We start from the raw sequence: 20,889 nt of genomic DNA, 5'->3' as shown, positions 1-20,889 counted from the left end.
AGAAACACCACTAAACTATCGGCTCTAAAGAAAATGTTTAGCCTAAAAAAGTGCTTTATGTGGTTACATCTTGACAAATTAATTTATTCAAGTCAAACATATTATTTATCATATTATTATAATATTTGAGTAATTTAATCATATTAATAATAATATTTAAATGATGTATTTGTAATAATAATAATGTAATAATATGTATTTATCACTGAATCAACATAAATGCATTCAGTTACACCAACAAAACTAAATGAAAAGTTATATCAGTGAGAAATAGTTACTAGTTAATAGTTACAGGTTACTTGTTTTTATAGTGTGGATTATATGCCGCTCTAAGCAAACAAACTAACCTCATACTAAAATGAAAAAAGAAAAAAAATGTCAGCAACAGAAGCTCTAGTGTGAAAGTGTCCTGTTTGTGTCTGTAGGAAGTAATGTGATGCGGTCCATCCATGGGGTGGGAGAGCTGATGACACAGGTGGTGTTGAGGGGTGGGGGATTTCTGCCATCCACCGCCCACAACCCTCCCAACAGAGATGAAGTTAAAGCCCAAAATGAACCTCAGAAACAGGACATACTTGTGATGGACACCAAACTCAAGATCATTGAGATCCTGCAGGTGTTAAAACACAACCTAGCCAACCACTGGATTGTGATTGTTTCATACAATTTAATATTTGAGAAGTTAATGCTTATCTGCCTAGGAAATGCAACATTTGTACTATAGGCTACCTGTTTTCACTCTCATCTTCTGTGTAGTTCATTCTGAATGTGCGGTTGGACTACAGGATCTCCTGCCTGCTCTGTATCTTTAAGACAGAGTTTGATGAGAGCAACTCTCAAACAGAGCCGTCTGTAAGCCAGGACTCTACTGCCAGTGTTCAAGGTGAGATGAGCTAGTGCGTGTTTGTGTCAGTATCAGCTGGTATGGATGAAATGGTGTGTGAATAACCTCTGTCTTTGTTAGGCGCACTGGACTTTGAGCACATTGAAGAGCAGGCGGAGGGTATTTTTGGTGGAAGGTAAGAAGGCTGTGCTCACTGATAGTTAGTCTTATATTTGTGTCATGTATGTATGTGTGAATCTGTGTGTGTTTGTGTATGTAGTGAAGAGAACACCCCACTGGATCTTGATGATCACGGTGGCCGGACGTTTCTGAGGGTTCTACTGCATCTGACCATGCATGACTATCCTCCACTGGTGTCACGAGCCCTTCACCTCCTCTTCCGACACTTTAGCCAACGGCAGGAGGTTTTACAGGCCTTTAAGCAGGTATTCATTCATTCATTCATTCATTTATCCTTATAGAAATGTGTATCTATAAATTTTTAAGTAAAGTCTTCTTCCCATTACTAGCAATAGACATTAATTTATTGGACACATTTAGTATTTCAGTTGAATAAATATTAAAATTGTTAATGGTTATTTCACAATTTGATCATTCAGATTTGTTAAAATAATACGTTAAAATTATTTTATTTTATTTTTATAGAAAAATAAAACCTTGGATATAGTGTCCAAAGTTGAAGAAAGCAGGTAATTCAGGTGAATTATACCATTGTAATGAATTAACATTTTCTGTTGCATCTATCCAGGTTCAGCTTCTGGTGACCAGTCAGGATGTGGAAAATTACAAACAGATCAAGTCAGATCTGGACCAGCTGAGGTCTATAGTTGAGAAATCGGAGCTGTGGGTGTATAAAAGACAGGGGTCAGACTCTGGACTGGACCCTGGAGAGGTCAACACTGAAGCTCATCACAAGGTCAGGACGTGCTCCCGTTATTATCTGTCCATAAAAAACGAAGAAGCAACATAATTGATCTTTTTCAAAGCCTAGTGAATTTTGTTATGAATGAAAGTTGTTCTCCTCCAAAAGGTTGTCATCAACAGATCAAACAAACCCAAAGTGGAGAGTACAAGCAGCTCAAACTACAGAGTCGTGAAAGAGGTGCAGTGTATTATTTTATGGAGTTTGTAGGTTTTGACATGAAAGCAGGATGTTCTGTGAAGTAAGTCTTGAAAGTATTGTTATGTTTGTGTGTGTAGATCCTGCTGAGGCTGAGTAAATTGTGTGTCTTGGAGGGCATCTCTGGAAAGAAGAATAAGAAACAGCAGCAGCGGCTCCTCAGGAACATGGGAGCTCACAGTGTGGTCCTGGAACTGTTGCAGATCCCTTACGAGAAGGTGCATGCCAGCCTTTCTGTAACTGAAAGGGTTAGCATTCATCATTAAACACTTGAAGTAGATTTAAATGTTTACATGTGTGTTTCTTGAAATTTTAGGGGGAGGATATTCAGATGCAGGAGATTATGACTTTAGCCCATCAGTTCCTTCAGAACTTCTGTGCTGGAAATCAACAGAACCAGGCACTTCTACACAAACACATTAATCTGTTCCTCAACCCTGGGGTGAGAGCAATCACCAATAAACACATTTTTATCTGTGCATTTCATCTGTTCTTCATTCAGTTTTCTGTCCCTCTCCTTGTCTTGTTTTCTCTTTCTGTTTCTAGATTCTGGAGGCAGTGACCATGCAGCATATCTTCATGAATAATTTCCAGTTGTGTAGTGAGATTAACGAGCGAGTAGTGCAGCACTTTGTGCACTGCATCGAAACGCACGGCCGCAGTGTGCACTACCTCAAGTTCCTGCAAACCATCGTCAAGGCTGAGAACAAGTTTATCAAGAAATGCCAAGACATTGTCATGGCTGAGGTCTGTGGGTCAGGCAAACAATTGTTGAAATTAGTGTTTTTAAACTACAACCCCCACATTGCTACTTTTCTGCCCTCTTCTTCAAAAAACTAGTGAAGACTGTTCTTAGTTAAATTAAAATGTGTGTATATTTGTGTAGTTGGTGACAGCAGGTGAGGATGTGCTGGTGTTTTATAATGACCGGGCATCTTTTCAATCATTGGTCCAAATGATGCGTCTTGAGAGGGAACGACTTGATGAGAGCAGTGCACTCAGGTATGGAGGTGCTTTTGTTTAATGTCCTTATATCCATTTTGTTAATACTTCTAAATATAAACACTACAAAAAATGGAAATGTTAGTATGCTAATATAATATAATTTGCACTTTAGTAGTATTTTTATTATATATAATACAGTATATACACTATATTGCCAAAAGTATTGGGACACCCCTTCAAATCATTGAATTCAGGTGTTCCAATCACTTCCATTGCCACAGGTGTATAAAATCAAGCACTAGTGCATGCAGAGTGCTTTTACAAACATTTGTGAAAGAATGGGGTGCTCTCAGGAGCTCAGTGAATTCAAGCGTGGTACCATGATAGGTTGCCACCTAATAAGACACGTGAGTCCATACGTGAAATTTACTCACTACTAAATATTCTGCGGTCAACTGTTAGTGGTATTATAACAAAGTGGAAGCAGTTGGGAACAACAGCAACTCAGCCACGACGTGGTAGGCCATGTAAAATCACAGAGCGGGGTCAGCGAATGCTGAGGCACACAGTGCACAGAAGTCGCCAACTTTCTGCAGAGTCAATAGCTACAGACCTCCATACTTCATTTGGCCTTCAGATTAGCTCAAGAACAGTGCATAGAGAGCTTCATGGAATGGGTTTCCATGGCAGAGCAGCTGCATCCAGGCCTTATCACCAAGTACAATGCAAAGCGCTGGATGCAGTGGTGTAAAGCACGCCACTACTGGACTCTAGAGCAGTGGACACGTTCTCTGGCGTGACAAATCACGCTGGCAATCCCATGGACGAGTCTGGGTTTGGCGGTTGCCAGGATTACGGCACTTGTCTGACTGCATCGTGCCAAGTGTAAAGTTTGGTGGAGGGGAGACAATGGTGTGGGGTTGTTGTTTTTCAGGGGTAGGGCTTAGCCCCTTATTTCCAGTAAAAGGAAAATGCTTCAGCATACCAAGACATTTTGGACATTCATGACTGCGCACCAGTGCAAAAAGCAAGGCCCATAAAGACATGGATGAGCAGGTTTGGTGTGGAGTCCTGACCTCAACCCGATAGAATACCGCTTTGGGATGAATTAGAGCAGAGACTGTGAGCCAGGCCTTCTCGTCCAACATCAGTGCCTGACCTCACAAATGTCGCTTTCAGAAGAATGGTCAATAATTCCCTTAAACACACTCCTAAACCTTGTGGAAAGCAAAGGGTGGGCCAACTCCATATTAAACCCTACGGATTAAGAAGTCATTAAAGTTCATTTTGGCAATACAGTGTATATATAAATTATATGTTATATATCTTAGTGTTTACACTGGGGTACAGAAAGCATCTGTCATTCATGTTTTACATAATCATACAAAGTTTGTAAGCTTTTTCCTTCTTTGCCATCATAGCTATTAGATTTGTTTTCACTGACTCTTTCAGGTATCATATTCACTTAGTGGAGTTGCTGGCTGTGTGCACTGAAGGGAAGAACGTCTACACTGAGATCAAATGCAACTCCCTGCTCCCCCTCGATGATATTGTACGTGTGGTCACACATGAGGATTGCATCCCTGAGGTGTGTGTGGCAGGGAAATAGAAGTGCTAGGCTTGAAGTGTTTGTCTTTGTTGAATGTGTTGAATAATTTTAGATTTAGGTTTTTAAAAAGTTTTTTTCTTTTATTGCATTATAACAGAAGTCTTTTGTAGATCTGTGTGACTTAATAAGATGTGAATATATATTACTTTATATGTAGGTAAAGATGGCCTATGTGAACTTCCTGAATCACTGCTATGTGGATACCGAGGTTGAGATGAAGGAGATCTACACCAGCAATCACATGTGGAAACTTTTTGATGATTTCCTGGTGGACATCTGCAGAGTAAGACTAAACACTCACAGATATACTCATAGTGTGGTCTTGATACTCACACATTCAACATGACTTCTTGTAGGTGTGCAATAACACGAGTGACCGTAAGCACGCTGACACAGTTCTAGAGCGCTACGTTACTGAGACCATCATGAGCATCGTCACCACCTTTTTCAGCTCACCGTTCTCAGACCAGAGCACAAGTTTGCAGGTAACACACAGTGTCTTCCAGCAGCCCAGTACATATCAGCATTATTTAGAACATCTGTAAGAGTGACATCCATCTCTGTTTGTGTCTCAGACCCGGCAGCCAGTGTTTGTGCAGCTGCTGCAAGGAATCTTCCGAGTGTATCACTGCAACTGGCTGCTCCCAGGTCAGAAGGGGAATGTGGAAGCCTGCATCAAAGTGCTGAGTGACGTGGGTAAGAGCATCAATTCCACCTGCTGTCTGTCACTTTCTTAATATTACCTTAAATTGTATTATTGTGTTGTATAATAAGATTATAATTAGTGCCAAAAACATTTCTGGACCAGTGGACCTCAACCTTTTACACTTAAAGGTCCCCTGTTGTCCACATAGACTGTAAAAAAATATGGACGTAGTGTCCGTGACGTCACCCATAGGATTCTGAAGAGCAGTTTTGAAGCGTAAAGTAGAGTCGAGCTGGCCGTTGCCATCTTGGTAGCGCGTCACTGCGCGCCACACCCGGATAGCTGAAAATGGGCAAAGAGGCAGGACGTGGGTGGAGCTGAGGTGACGCGATGACTAGCAGACAAGCGACAATCCACCTGTCACTCAAAGTGGCCACGCCCTTAAATATGCAGTATTTTAAGGCTTTATATAATGCAAACGAATGAGTTGTCATAAAGGGCAAAATTAGCTATATAGACCTGGAGCCTGTCTCTAGTGGCCAGTCGATGAATTGCAGTTTAAATCACTTCCATATTGGCTTCAAGAGAAACTGTGGGAGGTTGCTGCTTGGTTGTCCAACACAATATTCAAAGGCTCCCCTATATAGGCTGTTTCCTATTTCTATTGTAATTATGACAGAGCTGCTTGGTTTCAAACTTCAAACAAAAAAGTATTGATATATTAAATTAATTAACCACAATTTGTTTTGTGAGTTCAGAAGTTTCAAGAACTGTTTTTCAATTAAAATATTTTCAATTTTTACATTCATATTTTTTTTTTTATTGTATTAGAAATAAATTTCAGTTCACATCTTGATTTTGTGTTTTTTTAGCATTTTAATTTAGATTACAGTTTGATTATTTTGACATATTAATAATATTTAATTAATTTGAATACCTTTTTAGTCATCTTGGAAGTTTCCTGAAGCTCCTACTGGGCCCCAGTCCGCTGGTTAAGAACCACTGTTCTAGAAAGTTGTTGGTGCCGAACTAGTGCCACCAAACAGAATAGCTAAAAAAAGAAGGGAAAACATTCAATAAAATTGTGTTTGTGTTGGAACTCCTTGTTTTTTCATGCATTTTGCGTAAACGTATGACTCTGAATGTGCGTATCTTTTACCATTTTGTATTGTGCAGCCAAAGGCAGAGCCATAGCCATTCCTGTGGATCTGGACTGTCAGGTGAATAATCTGTTCATGAAGTCCAACAACATAGTGCAGAAAACAGCCCTCAGCTGGAGATTGTCCGTCCGTAATGCTACGCGAAGAGATTCCGTTCTGACCACCTCCCGAGACTACCGCAACATCATTGAAAGACTCCAGGTGAATGAGTGATATTGCATCCGTTTTCAACACCTAGTAATCTGCCTGTGAAGACAGAATAATTTTAGCCATATTCAATGTATATTCTTTCAGTCCCAGAACGCATCGCAATGAGGTGCAGAGATAATAAATATTAATAAACATACATTTTATTAAATACTAAAATGTATTGATAATCCATTATAAATAGAGTATTTTTAAATACGTGTGCTGTGTATTTTATGCTAATTAGAATATTGTGCAGTTATCTTAAAAACATGCTTCCTCTCTATTGAAATCAATTGTGAATTTAGTCTCTCATGGGGAAGTGCTATTTGTGTGGAGTTATTGTCTTTGTAGGACATTCCAAATAGTTTACTTGTTAGAATGCTCCTTAGCTATGATGTCTGTTTGTCTTGTCAATGATTACCTATGTCTCTCGGTTCATTCCTATTAAACCTGCATTCAATTGTTTTGCCTCAGTGCCTTACTTTGTTAGCGTGTGGTGTGGTGAATTTGTGCTTTTGTGTGAATTTGTGCACGTGAATGTGTGTCTCTAGGATATTGTGTCTGCCTTGGAGGAGCGGTTGAGGCCTCTGGTTCAGGCTGAGTTGTCTGTACTGGTGGATGTTCTCCATCGTCCAGAACTGCTGTTCCCAGAGCACACTGAAGCCCACCGCAAGTGTGAGAGTGGAGGCTTCATTTGCAAGTAAGATAAGCTCTTGTTGCAATATCTTCAATGTAATACTTTGTATACGTAACATAATAAAAATGGCAAATTATGTTACTATTGTATTAAATTGTCATTGCTTGTATGTTTTAATTACATATGCTTTTTGTACAGATTGATAAAACATACCAAGCAACTTCTAGAGGAAAATGAGGAGAGGCTTTGTATCAAAGTCTTGCAAACACTCCGAGAGATGATGACCAAAGACCGAGGATATGGAGAGAAGGTATTTAACACATCAAAGAGTAATAAAAGGACTAAGAGAAACAATGTTATCTTAAGATAAAACAGATGTGATAGCAAAACATCTTAAGTGTTGGGAAAAGTTGATGGCATTGTCCTCTCTACATGTACTGTCTTCATTTGTAGTGTCTGCATGTGTGATCTTAATGGCTAATGCAAGTCCTGTTAGAGCATGCTTACTTGAGTTAGAGTTGATGATCACATCTCCTCTGTTATGTCCTTCTGTTAACAGTCATGTCACTAATAGTTACTGGCTTAATTTGAAGAATGTCCACTCTTTCATTAACCCTGTCCTTCACTCCTCTTTTTCAGCTACTGGGATTTGATGATGAGATGGATGTCACTGAGGTTGTCCCCTTTTTGTCATTCATCCCATCTTCCCCTTGTTCATTTATCATCTGTTTATCTTCTTTCTTTTTCCATCCTTGAGAGTATACACATAATTTGTTAGATGTGGTATGGATGTTGATCTGTTGTGGTTCGGTGTGTCCACTAAAACCATTTGTTACCAAATAAAAAGTAGCAAAACATGATTTTGCCGAGCTGCCTTGTGAAAGAAAAGAGTATTTATAAGAAGGGCAAGCTTTTTAATGCAAAAGCCCCACTCTAACTTCCTTTTTCAATAAGAAATACGAAAAAATGTTCTTCAAACCTAGTATGATGTAATAGTAAAATAATTGCTCTTAAATATTTCAAAGAAATCTTTGTGAGCTTGCCTTAATATTTACCAACTATTTGGGTAATAAGTTAATATTTAGACAGTTTGGATATTAAGTGTTATGTAACAGACATTTTATTAATCTCTCCACTGACTTTTCTACCCTACTCTTTTATATTCTGTTCTATATTATCCTAATGTAACTCTTAAATCGCTTGCATATCATAACAAACTAGGTTACTATGAGCAGACTATATACTTTTGCTCATTATTATAACACACAAGCATGCTGCTAGAATAGATCTGGAGATTGCTGCATGATGATACTCTACTAACTCAGTGTTAGTGTTCTGTTGTCCACTCTGCTCACTCAGGTGGTGGATGTCAGTCTGCCACCCAAACAGCTGGAGGATCGGAGGAGGGTAGGTCACTAACATCACCTAACCCTGCTCTTTAACCTCACACCTTTACCTCTCAGCTGCCCTGGTTTAACAACTATTCCTTTAATATTAATCCTATTTATTTGTATAGCGCTTATGTGAAGGCCAATATGGTAACCCATACTCTGAATTTGTCCTCTGCATTTAACCCATCCAAGTTAGTGCACACACATTAGGAGCAGTGAGTAGTGGACACACACACCCGCAGCAGTGGGCGAGCGATTGGGGGTTATGTGCCTTGCTCCAGGGCTTGCTCTTGCTCTTGCTTCCTGAGAATCAAACCCGCAACAGTTGGGTTACCAGTCTGACTCTCTAACAATTAGGCCACCACTGCCCTAAACAATATGTAATTTATTACATATTGTTATAATATATTGTTCCAAAAAATAGTGTTTTACAGCCTTGCGGTGAGCAAGCTAAAGAAACAATGGCAAAGTAAAAATTCCCAAAAATAAGATGCACACTTAAACATACACTCTCACACTCATCACAGGGGGAAGCCCTTCGGCAGCTGCTCGTCAATCGTTACTATGGCTTCAGGAGTGGTGGGCGGAGAGAGAGTCTGACCTCCTTCAGTAACTCTGCCCTGACACCAGTAGGACCAATCAAGAGCCAGTCAGGTGAGTTCATTTTTCATTGTACCTTCAGGGAACGTTTGTGATATACTTTAACATATGTTGTATGACTTAAGGGGGTTTGAGCAGGGCTGAGATGTCACTGATGGAGGTGCAGTGCCATCTGGACCGTGAAGGGGCGTCTGACCTTGTCATTGATCTCATCATGAATGCTACAAGTGACCGTGTCTTCCACGAAAGCATCCTATTGGCCATCGCACTGTTGGAGGGAGGGAACACCATCATACAGGTCAGATAGGCCTGTCAGTGAAACGATAAAGTGATATAATCGAAAGTTATTATGGTATTATGTTATTTAATATATCTTAATATTTAATATTTCTATTTAAAATAAAAGATGTTCTTTTGAACTTTCTATTCATCAAAAAAATCCTTTTAAAAATATCATTAAATTATCAACATTGATGATAATAATAAGAAATGTTTCTTAAGCACCAAAACAGCATATTAGAATGCTTTCTGAAGGATAATATAACAGCTATCACCTGAACAAAATATATTTTAAAATATATAAAAATAGAAAACTGTTACAATATTACTGTTTTTACTGTATTTCTGATCAAATAAATGCAGCCTTGTTGAGCAAAAGAGACTTCTTTCAAAAACATACAAAAATATGGCAGACCCTTAACTTCTGAGTTACATTTGTAGTTTTCCATAATGATGTATTTATGTTTGGATTTTATCTCGTTGCAGCATTCCTTCTTCAAACGTTTAACAGAAGACAAAAATTCCGAAAAGTTTTTCAGGGTGTTCTATGACCGAATGAAAGCGGCTCAGCTTGAGATAAAAGCCACAGTCACCGTCAACACCAGTGACCTGGGAAACAAACGGCGTGATGACAACACTCCAGACAAAGATACCCCACAACGCCGGAGAGGTCTGGGCTGTCAACACTTTGTTATCCAAGTTCATTTGCTATCTCTCTTTAAAATAATTGCCACTTGGTTTGATATTTTGTTTTCTAAAGCTGTGACATTCATCGTTTAGTGTCCAAATACTTGTTGAAGTATGTTGCTTTTAAATCTGATACAGCACTTTATGAGAAGATCTGTAATTTATGACGAGACTCAAAGCCTCTTTTTTTCTTTCCAGGAAAAGATTCAGGCGTTGTGGTGACTGATGATGCCCGTGAGCAGTTGTTGGAGGCATCTGCTGTGACTAAGAAGGCCTTCGGTTCGTATAGACGAGATGCTGATCCTGAGGAGGCTTATGGCGCTGCTGATGGAGATAAAGGGGGTGGAGATAAAGGAACAGAGCAGGGCGAGATGAGCCCTGTCATTCTTATCATGCAACCAATCCTACGCTTCCTACAGCTGCTGTGCGAGAATCACAATCGAGACTTGCAGGTGTGTGTGTGTGTGTGTGTGTGTGTGTGTGTGATTGTCTGCTTCTCCTTTTTATTTGTTCTGGCCTGACCTGAGCCTGAACTTTGACAGTATCAGTATTGTCATCATATACAGTATGTTTAGAGCTTTCTTTTTTCCCTGCAGAATTTTCTGCGCTGTCAGAACAACAAGAACAATTATAACCTGGTGTGTGAGACCCTGCAGTTCCTGGACTGTATCTGTGGCAGCACAACAGGAGGCCTAGGGCTGTTAGGACTCTATATCAACCAGCATAATGTGGCTCTCATTAATCAGACTGTAGAGAGCCTCACTGAATACTGTCAAGGGCCCTGCCATGATAACCAGGCATGTACACTAACACAATCATAAAATATTATCTTTCCATCACTCATAAACAAACTTACTTGCATTTTGAATGTGTTCTGTTAAATGCATTTTTTTTGCAGAATTGCATTGCCACCCATGAATCTAATGGCATCGACATCATCATTGCATTGATTCTGAATGATATTAATCCACTAGGCAGAAAAAGAATGGATCTGGTTCTAGAATTAAAGGTACAATAAACTTGAAACATCAAATTTAACTATTCAAATAATTCAAAAGTCCTATAAAGCAGTTATTTTCAACCCTTTTGACAATATTTGAAGGCCCCCCAAACTGTTTTTGGAACTTCTGATGTAATTACTCATAACAAAACAAAATAAAATAATTATAAATAATTAAATTAAACAACATAATATTTTAGGGTTTAATCTTTAGATTACCAATACATTTACACGATTGTCCTTTTTCTTAGAATAATGCATCTAAGCTACTGCTGGCCATCATGGAGAGCCGTCACGACAGTGAGAATGCAGAAAGAATCTTGTACAACATGAGACCAAAAGAACTAGTGAGTATGTTAGTTATCATGCCAGAATATCCTGGTTTAACTATATCTTGAAGTCATTCTATGTAGACAGATGGTGTTAGATTTGCTGTATTTGATTGAGCAGTTGTTTGGGTGGCTCGCCAATGTATTAGATTTCTCTAATACATAAAATAAGTAAGCTTGACCACAGTTGTTGTGGGGAGAAGAATTTATTAAAGGTAGTAGTGTACAGTTCTTCAGAAGCGATGTTAGTGTGTTGACCTTCAAAGAATCTTAACCCAAAGTTATGTCTGTCGAACAGAATTTTATACCTGCTACAAACAATTGAGCAGGGCTTGACATTAACTTTTAATAGTTACTATGGCTAGTGGTTTTCCAAAGTTACGAGCCACTCAGCATATTCACTGGTCACAATTTTGTATCAATATGCATCGAAAAATCTATATTTCTGACAATACTATATTGCACTTGGTTTATTATTTCAGATGCCCTTTTTAAAGACTACAATTGAAAAATGTATTAAATAAAATTCAATGTTAATGTCAAGCCCTGGACACAATGCAATACACCCTTTAGATATTCCGATTCTATGGGCCATTTGGCTGTATGGGCCATCGGGCTGAATGGGCCTATTGATTCACCTATGGGCTATTCGTCTCTATGGGCTATTTGGGTCACACCTTTACAGACTTTTCAGTTGATTGCATCTGAGGCACAATGGCAATGTAAATGCACCTGACTAAAGAGGACTGAAAATACACATAATCTTTCAATAGTAAACCATAAACATTAACATTCTTTGGATACAACATTTGCACAACCCCAGCTGTGTGTGTTCATGTTCAAGGTGGAGGTGATGAAAATGGCCTACCAGCAGGGGGAGACAGAGTTTGAGGATGAGGAACTGGAGAATGGAGAGGACCATGCTGCTTCGCCACGTAATGTTGGACACAACATCTATATCCTTGCTCATCAGGTACAAACACGCACTCACTACTGTACCTATGAACAAAATTATTCTTTGCTACATCTGCAAGTGTAGGGTATAAGGAGAACATTTGCCAGCCATAAATATTTCCAGCTGTGAAAATATTTAGCTATATATGGTACATTTTCACCTGTCAAAAAGACGCAGGTTAAGACAGATGTATAGTTTAAATTACACATGTCAATTTCATCAGCGAGAGTTAGATTATCATTCCTTTGATCTGTTTAATCCACAATAAAGTTATGTGGTGCTGTATTTACTATACCAAAGCCAAATTTTACTTTAGCCAGTTGGGAAGTGTCATCTTGTGGGGTCTTGCATAAGAACAGTTCAATTTTGATTAATTAGAAAATTAAATATGTCTATTTGAAGGCTAAAAAATGGATAACAATATCTTTAAAACCATGTCAGAGTTATTTGTCAAGCTATCAGATCCTTAAACATGAGAACCAGGTTTGTTCATTTTGGAATGAATAATCCACACTACAAAGTGGAAAAACAGAAGATACTCGTTTATGGTTCTTTTTAACAATACACATATTACAAACAAGAATGGCCTCAAATCTGAAATGTTTCAAACCTGCTCTTCCTCTATCATCTCTTTTCTTTTGGTGTCCTTATCTTGCCCTTTATCTCTTCCCCTCCCAAAGCTGAGCTTTGATTGATATACAGTCTTTTCATTTTCGTCTTTGTCAGTGAAGAAAGCAAACATTGTGTCACCTGATATTTATGATTATGAATCCTTTTCTTAGACAAGTGAATATATTGAAAGATACCAGGATAGCTAGGTAACTAAGGCCACGTCCACACGAAGCCAGAGCTTTCCGTATCCAATTTTTTTCCTTCGTCTCAAGAAATATCTGCGTACACACGAAATCACTGAAACCGACTCAAAACGATGTTGTATACATGCCAGACCAGTAAGTGGCGCTGTAATTCTGCCACAGAAATACACTAAAAACGAGATGAAGAGTTGTGGCCAGATGGGGTACAGCAACGGTCGGAAGTGAGGCAAAATCTCATGATAAAATAACAGTCAATACATTTGCTACTTACCAGATTGTGTTTTATTGTGTTTTATTGTGTATTTGATTGGTCATCTCAAACATTTTGACATTGACGAGTGCTTTTAGACTGCTGAGGCAGCCCAGATGAGAAGTGCAATGCAGCCGCAAAGTAGAGTTAATATTAGGCAATTATTTCAAAACCTTTATTATATACACCTCGAAAAAATACAGAGGTCCGGACCTCAGGAGCTCAATGGTGGGTACGGCACTGCCCATAACTCCAAAGGCATATCCCTTTTTCTAAGAGCACTTTATTAGATCAGTAGTGTGATCTGATTAATCTGCCATTTCAGCTGTCGCGTCACAATAAGGAGTTGCAAATACTACTGAAACCAGGTGGGGAGGACCAGGCCCTGGAGTATTACACGAAACACACCTCACAGATAGAGGTAAAACACTCAAATGTTTTTAACATAAAATCTTGATATGCATGTTGTTTATAGTTTTTAAAGTTTGGTCTTTGCATGTGCTCTTTTATATGTTTATATACACAGATAGTTCGCCAGGATCGCACTATGGAACAAATTGTGTTTCCCGTACCGAATATCTGCTCTTTTCTGACAAATGAATCCAAGCTGCGTGTGTACTATGGAACAGAGAGAGACGAACAGGGAAGTAAAATAAATGACTTCTTCCTGCACGCAGACGACCTCTACAATGAAATGAGGTGGCAGAAAAAACTAAGAGGTAAATGTGTGTTTGTATGGTTTTGTTTGCCTCGTCATTCTCTGGTGTTTGATGTTGGTGTCTAATTCAGCCCCTTCTCTATTTATATAAGTGTTCGAAATAGTTCACTTCGTTCACTTAAACCATTCTTATTAGTTGCAAAATTGGTAGCACTTTACAATAAGGTTCCATTGTTAGTTAACATAAACTAACATCAGCCATGTGGAAAAAGTTTTAATGTTAATGTTTTTTTTATTGTCAAAATTATGAAGAAACTTTAAATTATGCTGAGCCATTCTGAACAAACTGTTGTTTAACTGTACATTTGGAGCTTTCTATGTCATAATTTCTGAAATATATCCCTTTCATTATGTTTTTAGCACAGCCAGTTTTGTACTGGTGTAGCCGGAACATGTCGTTCTGGAGTAATGTGTCTTTTAACCTGGCTGTTCTCATTAATCTGTTGGTGGCGTTCTTCTACCCTCTGGACGGAATGAACGAAAGTGAGCTCCCTTTATAGTGTCCTCATGATTCAAACTTTTCTTTAAACAATATCTCTGACCTGTGTTTGAACATTTACACCTTACATGCGGTGTGTGCGTGTTTCAGGTTCACTGGATCCTTCTCTTTCTCTGTTGCTGTGGGTGTGTTTGTTGGGCTCATTGAGTTTTGTGTTGATGTCCCCGAGGCCGAACACAGTGCGAGTCCTGGTTATCTCCACTGTTTTGCAGCTGGGGTTCTCAGTGGGGCTGCAGCATATGCTGACACTCCTGGGAGCTTTTAATGTAAGATCACAAACACACAGTTTCTTTAAAAAATGTTAATTAGTCTTACATGGTGTCAGTCTTTATTGACACTCTGACCTTATTTGGTGTCTGCACAGGTTTGTAATAAGATAGTGTTCATGCTAAGCTTTGTGGGAAACCGCGGGACATTTACCCGTGGCTACCGTGTGATGGTGATGGATAAAGAGTTCCTGTTTCATCTGTTGTACCTTCTCATCTGCACTCTGGGCCTTTTTGGACACGTCTTCTTTTACAGTCTACTGGTCTGTCTGAAAATCTTTTTACATTGTTTAATATTAACAACATTTTTGGTCCCACTTTATATTAAGTGTCTTTAACTACTTTGTATTAACATTTAACTTAATCATTTGATACAATGTTCTTATCATATACTTATATTTAAAAAATACATGCATACAAATAGTATCCCTAACCTCGATAATAGCAAAAACACAAAAAGAACATTGTACTTAGTAATTACTATTTTTTGATGTAAGTACATAGTAGTTAAAGGGTTAGTTCACCCAAAAATGAAATTTCTTCCATTAATGACTCACCCCAGTGTTGTTCCACACCCGTAAGACTGTTCATCCTCGGAACACAGTTTATCTGCTATCGCACCAGAAAACACGTCACAGCGTCTTACGTCAGCAGCGTCACTGTGGAGCGTGAACGCGGATTCAAACTAAACCGGAAGAGAAGACAATGCTTAATAAAGTCTTAGTTTTTGTTATTTTTGGACAAAATGTATTGTCGACGCTTCAAAAGAGTCTAACTAACCAAATGATGTCACATATGGACTACTTTGAGGATGTTTTCATTACCTTTCTGGACGTGGACAGCAAAGTGTGCTTACACTTACATTCAAAGGAAAGTCATTCACTGAAAGCCCTCGGACTAAATCTAAAATATCTGAAACTGTGTTCCGAGGATGAACAGAGGTCTTACGGGTGTGGAACAACATTGGGGTGAGTCATTAATGGAAGAAATTTCATTTTTGGGTGAACAAACACTTTAAAGACGTCTAATATAAAGTGTGATATAATATTATTTATTTATACAGTATATATAAGATGTTTTGTTTTTTGTAAAGCAATTCAATTATATATAATAGATATATATATACGTATATACATAGATCAGGCATAACATTATGACCACTGACAGGTAAAAAAAATAACACTGATTATCTCTTCATCGCGGCACCTGTTAGTGGGTGGGATATATGAGGCAGCAAGTGAATATTTTGTGAAAAATGAGCAGGCGTAAGGATTTGAGCGAGTTTGACAAGGGCCAAATTGTGATGGCTAGACGACTGGGTCAGAGCATCTCCAAAACTGCAGCTCTTGTGGGGTGTCCCTGGTCTGCATTGGTCAGTATCTATCAAAAGTGGTCCAAGCGACAGAGTCAAGGCTCATTGATGCAAGTGGGGAACGAAGGCTTTGCCCGTGTGGTCCGATTGAACAGACAAGCTATTGTAGCTCAAATTGCTCAAAAGTTATAGTTAATGGACCCCTGTTCACTGCCGAATGCGCCAACAGTGGGCATGTGAGCATCAGAACTGGACCACGGAGCAATGGAAGAAGGTAGTCTGGTCTGATGAATCACGTTTTCTTTTACATCACGTGGATGGCCGGGTGTGTGTGCGTCACTTACCTGGGGAACACATGGCACCAGGATGCACTATGGGAAGAAGGCAATCCGGTGTAGGCAGTCTGATGCTTTGTGCAATGTTCTGCTTGGAAACCTTGGGTCCTGCCATCCATGTGGATGTTACTTCAACACGTACCACCTACCTAAGCATTATTGCAGGAAATACTAGGATTCTAAGGAAATGCATACTAAGCATTTCATGGAAAGGATTCCCTGGTGGCTGTGGCCTCTTTCCGCAGGATAATGCGCCCTGCCACAAAGCAAAAACTGTTCAGGAATGGTTTGAGGAGCACAACAACGAGTTTGAAGTGTTGACTTGGCCTCCAAATTCCCCAGATATCAATCCAATCGAGCATTTGTGGGATGTGCTGAACAAACAAGTCCAATCCATGGAGGCCCCACCTCACAACTTACAGGACTTAAAGGATCTGTTGCTAACGTCTGGGTGCCAGACACCACAGCACACCTTCAGGGGTCTAGTGGAGTCCACGGCTCGACAGGTCAGGGCTGTTTTGGAAGCAAAAGGGGGACCGACACAATATTAGGAAGTCATGTGGTCATATGGTCATAATGTTAGGCCTGATCGGTGTGATATATATTTATAAATAAAAACGAAAAGTGACCTATTTTCATGATGTATTTAATAATTTAGTACAAAATTAAACAATTGTCACAGGAAATATGTACTTCACTAATGTTAATGAATTGTACTTCTGTGTGTGTAGTTGTTTGACCTAGTGAACAGGGAGGAGACTCTTTTGAACGTAATCAAGAGTGTGACACGAAACGGCCGCTCTATTGTCCTGACAGCTGTTCTGGGTCTGATCCTGGTCTACCTCTTCTCCATTGTTGGATATATGTTCTTTAAGGATGACTTCATCCTGGAGGTGAACCGCATCCACAACGGCACTCTGGGTAACACATTCACACACAAACACAAACCCAAGCAAATCACAAAGTAATGTTCATACGGGTGATTTTGAAAATCTTTTCTGTTGTGTTTGAATGTGTGTGTGCCAGAGGAGGGAGTACATTTGGCTGCTGGTTTCCAGTCTGAGGGGGTCTGCAATGTAAAAAATGGCTCCTGTCTGCCTGCGGATGTGGACGAGGGTGAGCAGTGAAATTCATCCAAACTGGGGCTGTCAATTGGTTAATTGTTTAATTCTGTTAATTGCATGGCATGCTCAAATTAATCACATGCATCAATACCCCCAAATTAAAATATTATGAGCATTATTTGAAGACATTATTATGTTAGACATGTAAAACATTAAATATGTTTTTCGTAAAACATAAATAAAAACAAATGTTTGTAGTAGCATACAGATCAGAGGTATGATTGTTTTTTTATTAAAATGTATCAAATGTTTTATATTATTAATTAGAATATGTATTATTAACTAAAATAATTATTAATAATTAATTCAATATTAAAATTACAAATATTAAAATGGACAGCTCTAATCCAGTTATTTCAATCACATTATCCAATCATTTAAATATTAAATGATCCCTTTTAGGCAGTATTTTGTGCATCAGTCATACACTGGAAACATCAGTGGAAACAGTGCCTTTACAGTGTGTATTTTGTGTGTTTACAGATGATGTAGAGCGAGCGTGTGACTCTCTGTGGATGTGTATGATCACTGTACTGAGTCACGGTCTCAGGAGTGGTGGTGGAGTTGGAGATGTTCTGCGCAAGCCATCCAAAGAGGTACGCACAAATATATATTTACAATAATAGTTCATTTCTCCTGATAACATCCTCAATCGAAACCTGTGTGTGTGCTTCCAGGAACGTCTGTTTGCTGCACGTGTTGTGTATGATCTTCTGTTCTTCTTCTTGGTAATCATCATCGTGTTGAATCTCATCTTTGGTGTCATCATTGACACGTTTGCCGACCTGAGAAGTGAGAAGCAGAGAAAAGAGGAGATCCTCAAGACCACATGTTTCATCTGTGGTGAGATAAAATGCACATCCTCTCAACAATCAGTTGTACTTAAACATATATGTGCCTTTACATGTGATTGGGAATCATTTTCTTGTTCACCCACAGGTCTGGAGAGAGATAAGTTTGATAATAAAACAGTGACGTTTGAGGAGCACATAAAGGAAGAGCACAACCTGTGGCATTACCTGTTCTTTATTGTGCTGGTGCGGGTCAAGGACTCCACTGAATACACAGGCCCTGAGAGCTATGTCGCTCAGATGATCAAGGTGAGAGCATCCATGGTGACGACTGTCTACTTTGAAATTATCATGAGGCTTTTAAAAGCCCAACCCCTGAAAAACAACCCCACACCATATTCTCCCCTCCACCAAACTTTACACTTGGCACATATAGAAACCCATTCCATGAAGCTCTCTATGCACTGTTCTTGAGCTAATCTGAAGGCCACATGAAGTTTGGAGGTCTGTAGCTATTGACTCTGCAGAAAGTTGGCGACTTCTGCGCACTGTGTGCCTCAGCATGCGCTGACCCCGCTCTGAGATTTTACGTGGCCTACCACTTCGTGGCTGAGTTGCTGTTGTTCCCAGTTGCTTCCATTTTGTTATAATACCACTAAAAGTTGACCGTGGAATATTTAGTAGTGAGGAAATTTCATGAATGGATTTATTGCCCAGGTGGCAACCTATCACGGTACCACGCTTGAATTCACTGAGCTCCTGAGAGCGACCCATTCTTTCACAAATGTTTGTAGAAGCAGTCTGCATGCCTAAGTGTTTTTTTATTATTATTTTTATACGCCTGTGGCAGTAGAAGTGATTGGAACACCTGAATTCAATGATATGGAGGGATGCCTCAATACTTTTGGCAATATAGTGTATATATTGAACAATGACAATGAAGACACATACCCTTATAGCTCTCATTAAACTACTGTAATGCGAAAAATATATATAATTATTATTATTAGTAGAATTTATATGTAATGGCAGTACTGGTGTTTGTTGTATGAATTTAGTTTTACGCTGATTTGAATTACAAAATCATTATATCTAGGCGGTATGATTTTTATGATGTTTTTTACATTGATAATGTCATCATGAATGACGATTAAAAATGACTGCAAAAATACAGCATTAATATAATGAGGATTATATACATTTTCACAGAAATAGGGGCCGGAATACAAAGCAAGTTTATTGGACCATCAAAAATATGTTATACAAATTATATTAACTTAAACTCTATTTATGAGTATATTGAACTTAAATATAATTATAATTATTACATTTGTATGTGTGTATAATTGTAATAATTATTTGTTATATTAACTTAAAAAACCCACACAGCTTAATAAAACCATAAATTGTTTATTGTTTATCATTTCGCGTGACCTCTTTAACCCCCATTCAGGAACACAATTTGGACTGGTTTCCTCGTATGAGGGCCATGTCACTGGTCAGCAGTGATGGAGAGGGTGAACAGAATGAACTACGCAGTCTGCAGGAGAAACTAGAGTGCACAATGAGGTTGGTCTCCAACCTGACCAATCAGCTCACAGAGCTCAAAGAGCAGGTGCGTGTGTGACTTGTTTAATAAAGGTGTGTGAGTACAGTACAGTAAAGTATTTTTTTAAACAAAAAGGCTGTACTACACCGAAATTACATAAGCTGTCAATGTGTGGTGTGAGGTGTGTATATCAAACATAGTTTTGTTTGAACTCATCCTTATGTGTCAATCTTCAGATGACTGAGCAGAGGAAACAGAAGCAGCGGATTGGTCTGCTGGGAAACCCCGCCCACCTCAATATCAACCCACAGCAGCCGGCATGAAACACTGGGCCTGAGGTCAGACCGACATGATGGGAGCACCAATCAAGCAGCACAATTTGTGCTAGTGTCACAGCCTTGAAAGAGTGTTGTCTTAGTATGGTCATGGGGTCATGTCTGATCATACTCGGATCTGTACACTCACTCAAGAGCTTGAATCATGATATTTTGGCCCTCATTGCTGTATGAGGTGCTCTATAATTTTTTTTTAAGCACTGATATGATCACAAGAATCTTTGCACTGTGTATAAGTATAGTATTATAGGATACTGTCACAGAGTGGTTCTCAGAATTATGTCCCTCTGGTTTTCTTAGCACCTTCTTATCAAAATCGATTGTTTGAGATAATATAATGTGTGAAATTTTTGTATATTTTCTCTGTGTATATTTATTTTAATGTTTTGATATTTCTCTCTTTGAGAATTTCTATTCCTGTGATTGACATCCTTATGGAAAGTTTAATAAACATCTACACTGACTTCATGAACAAGTTTAGTAAGTAACAACAATGATCAAGAC

At 38.9% G+C, this 20,889-nt stretch overlaps 2 protein-coding genes across 2 annotated transcripts in view; one reads left to right on the top strand and one right to left on the bottom strand.

Annotated features, from left to right (window-relative positions):
• itpr1a (inositol 1,4,5-trisphosphate receptor, type 1a) overlaps positions 1 to 20,871 on the top strand; it is a 44,639-nt gene extending 23,768 nt beyond the window's left edge. The window contains exons 22-60 of the mRNA XM_079840401.1: positions 426 to 616; positions 757 to 883; positions 965 to 1,019; positions 1,104 to 1,269; positions 1,593 to 1,760; positions 1,875 to 1,946; positions 2,045 to 2,182; positions 2,281 to 2,406; positions 2,511 to 2,711; positions 2,851 to 2,966; positions 4,362 to 4,497; positions 4,676 to 4,801; positions 4,875 to 5,003; positions 5,094 to 5,214; positions 6,341 to 6,525; positions 7,065 to 7,213; positions 7,349 to 7,460; positions 7,790 to 7,825; positions 8,510 to 8,557; positions 9,069 to 9,195; positions 9,267 to 9,439; positions 9,907 to 10,090; positions 10,306 to 10,559; positions 10,704 to 10,904; positions 11,006 to 11,116; positions 11,359 to 11,454; positions 12,281 to 12,409; positions 13,782 to 13,877; positions 13,983 to 14,175; positions 14,535 to 14,657; positions 14,764 to 14,939; positions 15,038 to 15,202; positions 17,318 to 17,507; positions 17,613 to 17,702; positions 18,194 to 18,306; positions 18,388 to 18,553; positions 18,650 to 18,810; positions 19,955 to 20,116; positions 20,287 to 20,871. Of these exons, the coding sequence (XP_079696527.1) occupies positions 426 to 616; positions 757 to 883; positions 965 to 1,019; positions 1,104 to 1,269; positions 1,593 to 1,760; positions 1,875 to 1,946; positions 2,045 to 2,182; positions 2,281 to 2,406; positions 2,511 to 2,711; positions 2,851 to 2,966; positions 4,362 to 4,497; positions 4,676 to 4,801; positions 4,875 to 5,003; positions 5,094 to 5,214; positions 6,341 to 6,525; positions 7,065 to 7,213; positions 7,349 to 7,460; positions 7,790 to 7,825; positions 8,510 to 8,557; positions 9,069 to 9,195; positions 9,267 to 9,439; positions 9,907 to 10,090; positions 10,306 to 10,559; positions 10,704 to 10,904; positions 11,006 to 11,116; positions 11,359 to 11,454; positions 12,281 to 12,409; positions 13,782 to 13,877; positions 13,983 to 14,175; positions 14,535 to 14,657; positions 14,764 to 14,939; positions 15,038 to 15,202; positions 17,318 to 17,507; positions 17,613 to 17,702; positions 18,194 to 18,306; positions 18,388 to 18,553; positions 18,650 to 18,810; positions 19,955 to 20,116; positions 20,287 to 20,373 (5,399 nt within the window). The 3' untranslated portion in view covers positions 20,374 to 20,871. The remainder of the gene's footprint in view (positions 1 to 425; positions 617 to 756; positions 884 to 964; positions 1,020 to 1,103; positions 1,270 to 1,592; positions 1,761 to 1,874; positions 1,947 to 2,044; positions 2,183 to 2,280; positions 2,407 to 2,510; positions 2,712 to 2,850; positions 2,967 to 4,361; positions 4,498 to 4,675; positions 4,802 to 4,874; positions 5,004 to 5,093; positions 5,215 to 6,340; positions 6,526 to 7,064; positions 7,214 to 7,348; positions 7,461 to 7,789; positions 7,826 to 8,509; positions 8,558 to 9,068; positions 9,196 to 9,266; positions 9,440 to 9,906; positions 10,091 to 10,305; positions 10,560 to 10,703; positions 10,905 to 11,005; positions 11,117 to 11,358; positions 11,455 to 12,280; positions 12,410 to 13,781; positions 13,878 to 13,982; positions 14,176 to 14,534; positions 14,658 to 14,763; positions 14,940 to 15,037; positions 15,203 to 17,317; positions 17,508 to 17,612; positions 17,703 to 18,193; positions 18,307 to 18,387; positions 18,554 to 18,649; positions 18,811 to 19,954; positions 20,117 to 20,286) is intronic.
• chchd4b (coiled-coil-helix-coiled-coil-helix domain containing 4b) overlaps positions 1 to 20,889 on the bottom strand; it is a 616,826-nt gene that overhangs the window by 546,178 nt on the left and 49,759 nt on the right. The window lies entirely within an intron of this gene.

Source organism: Gobio gobio (assembly GCF_949357685.1).
Source record: "Gobio gobio genome assembly, chromosome: 17".
NCBI classification, from domain to species: Eukaryota; Metazoa; Chordata; class Actinopteri; order Cypriniformes; family Gobionidae; genus Gobio; species Gobio gobio.
This window is presented reverse-complemented; position numbering and strand designations above follow the sequence as displayed.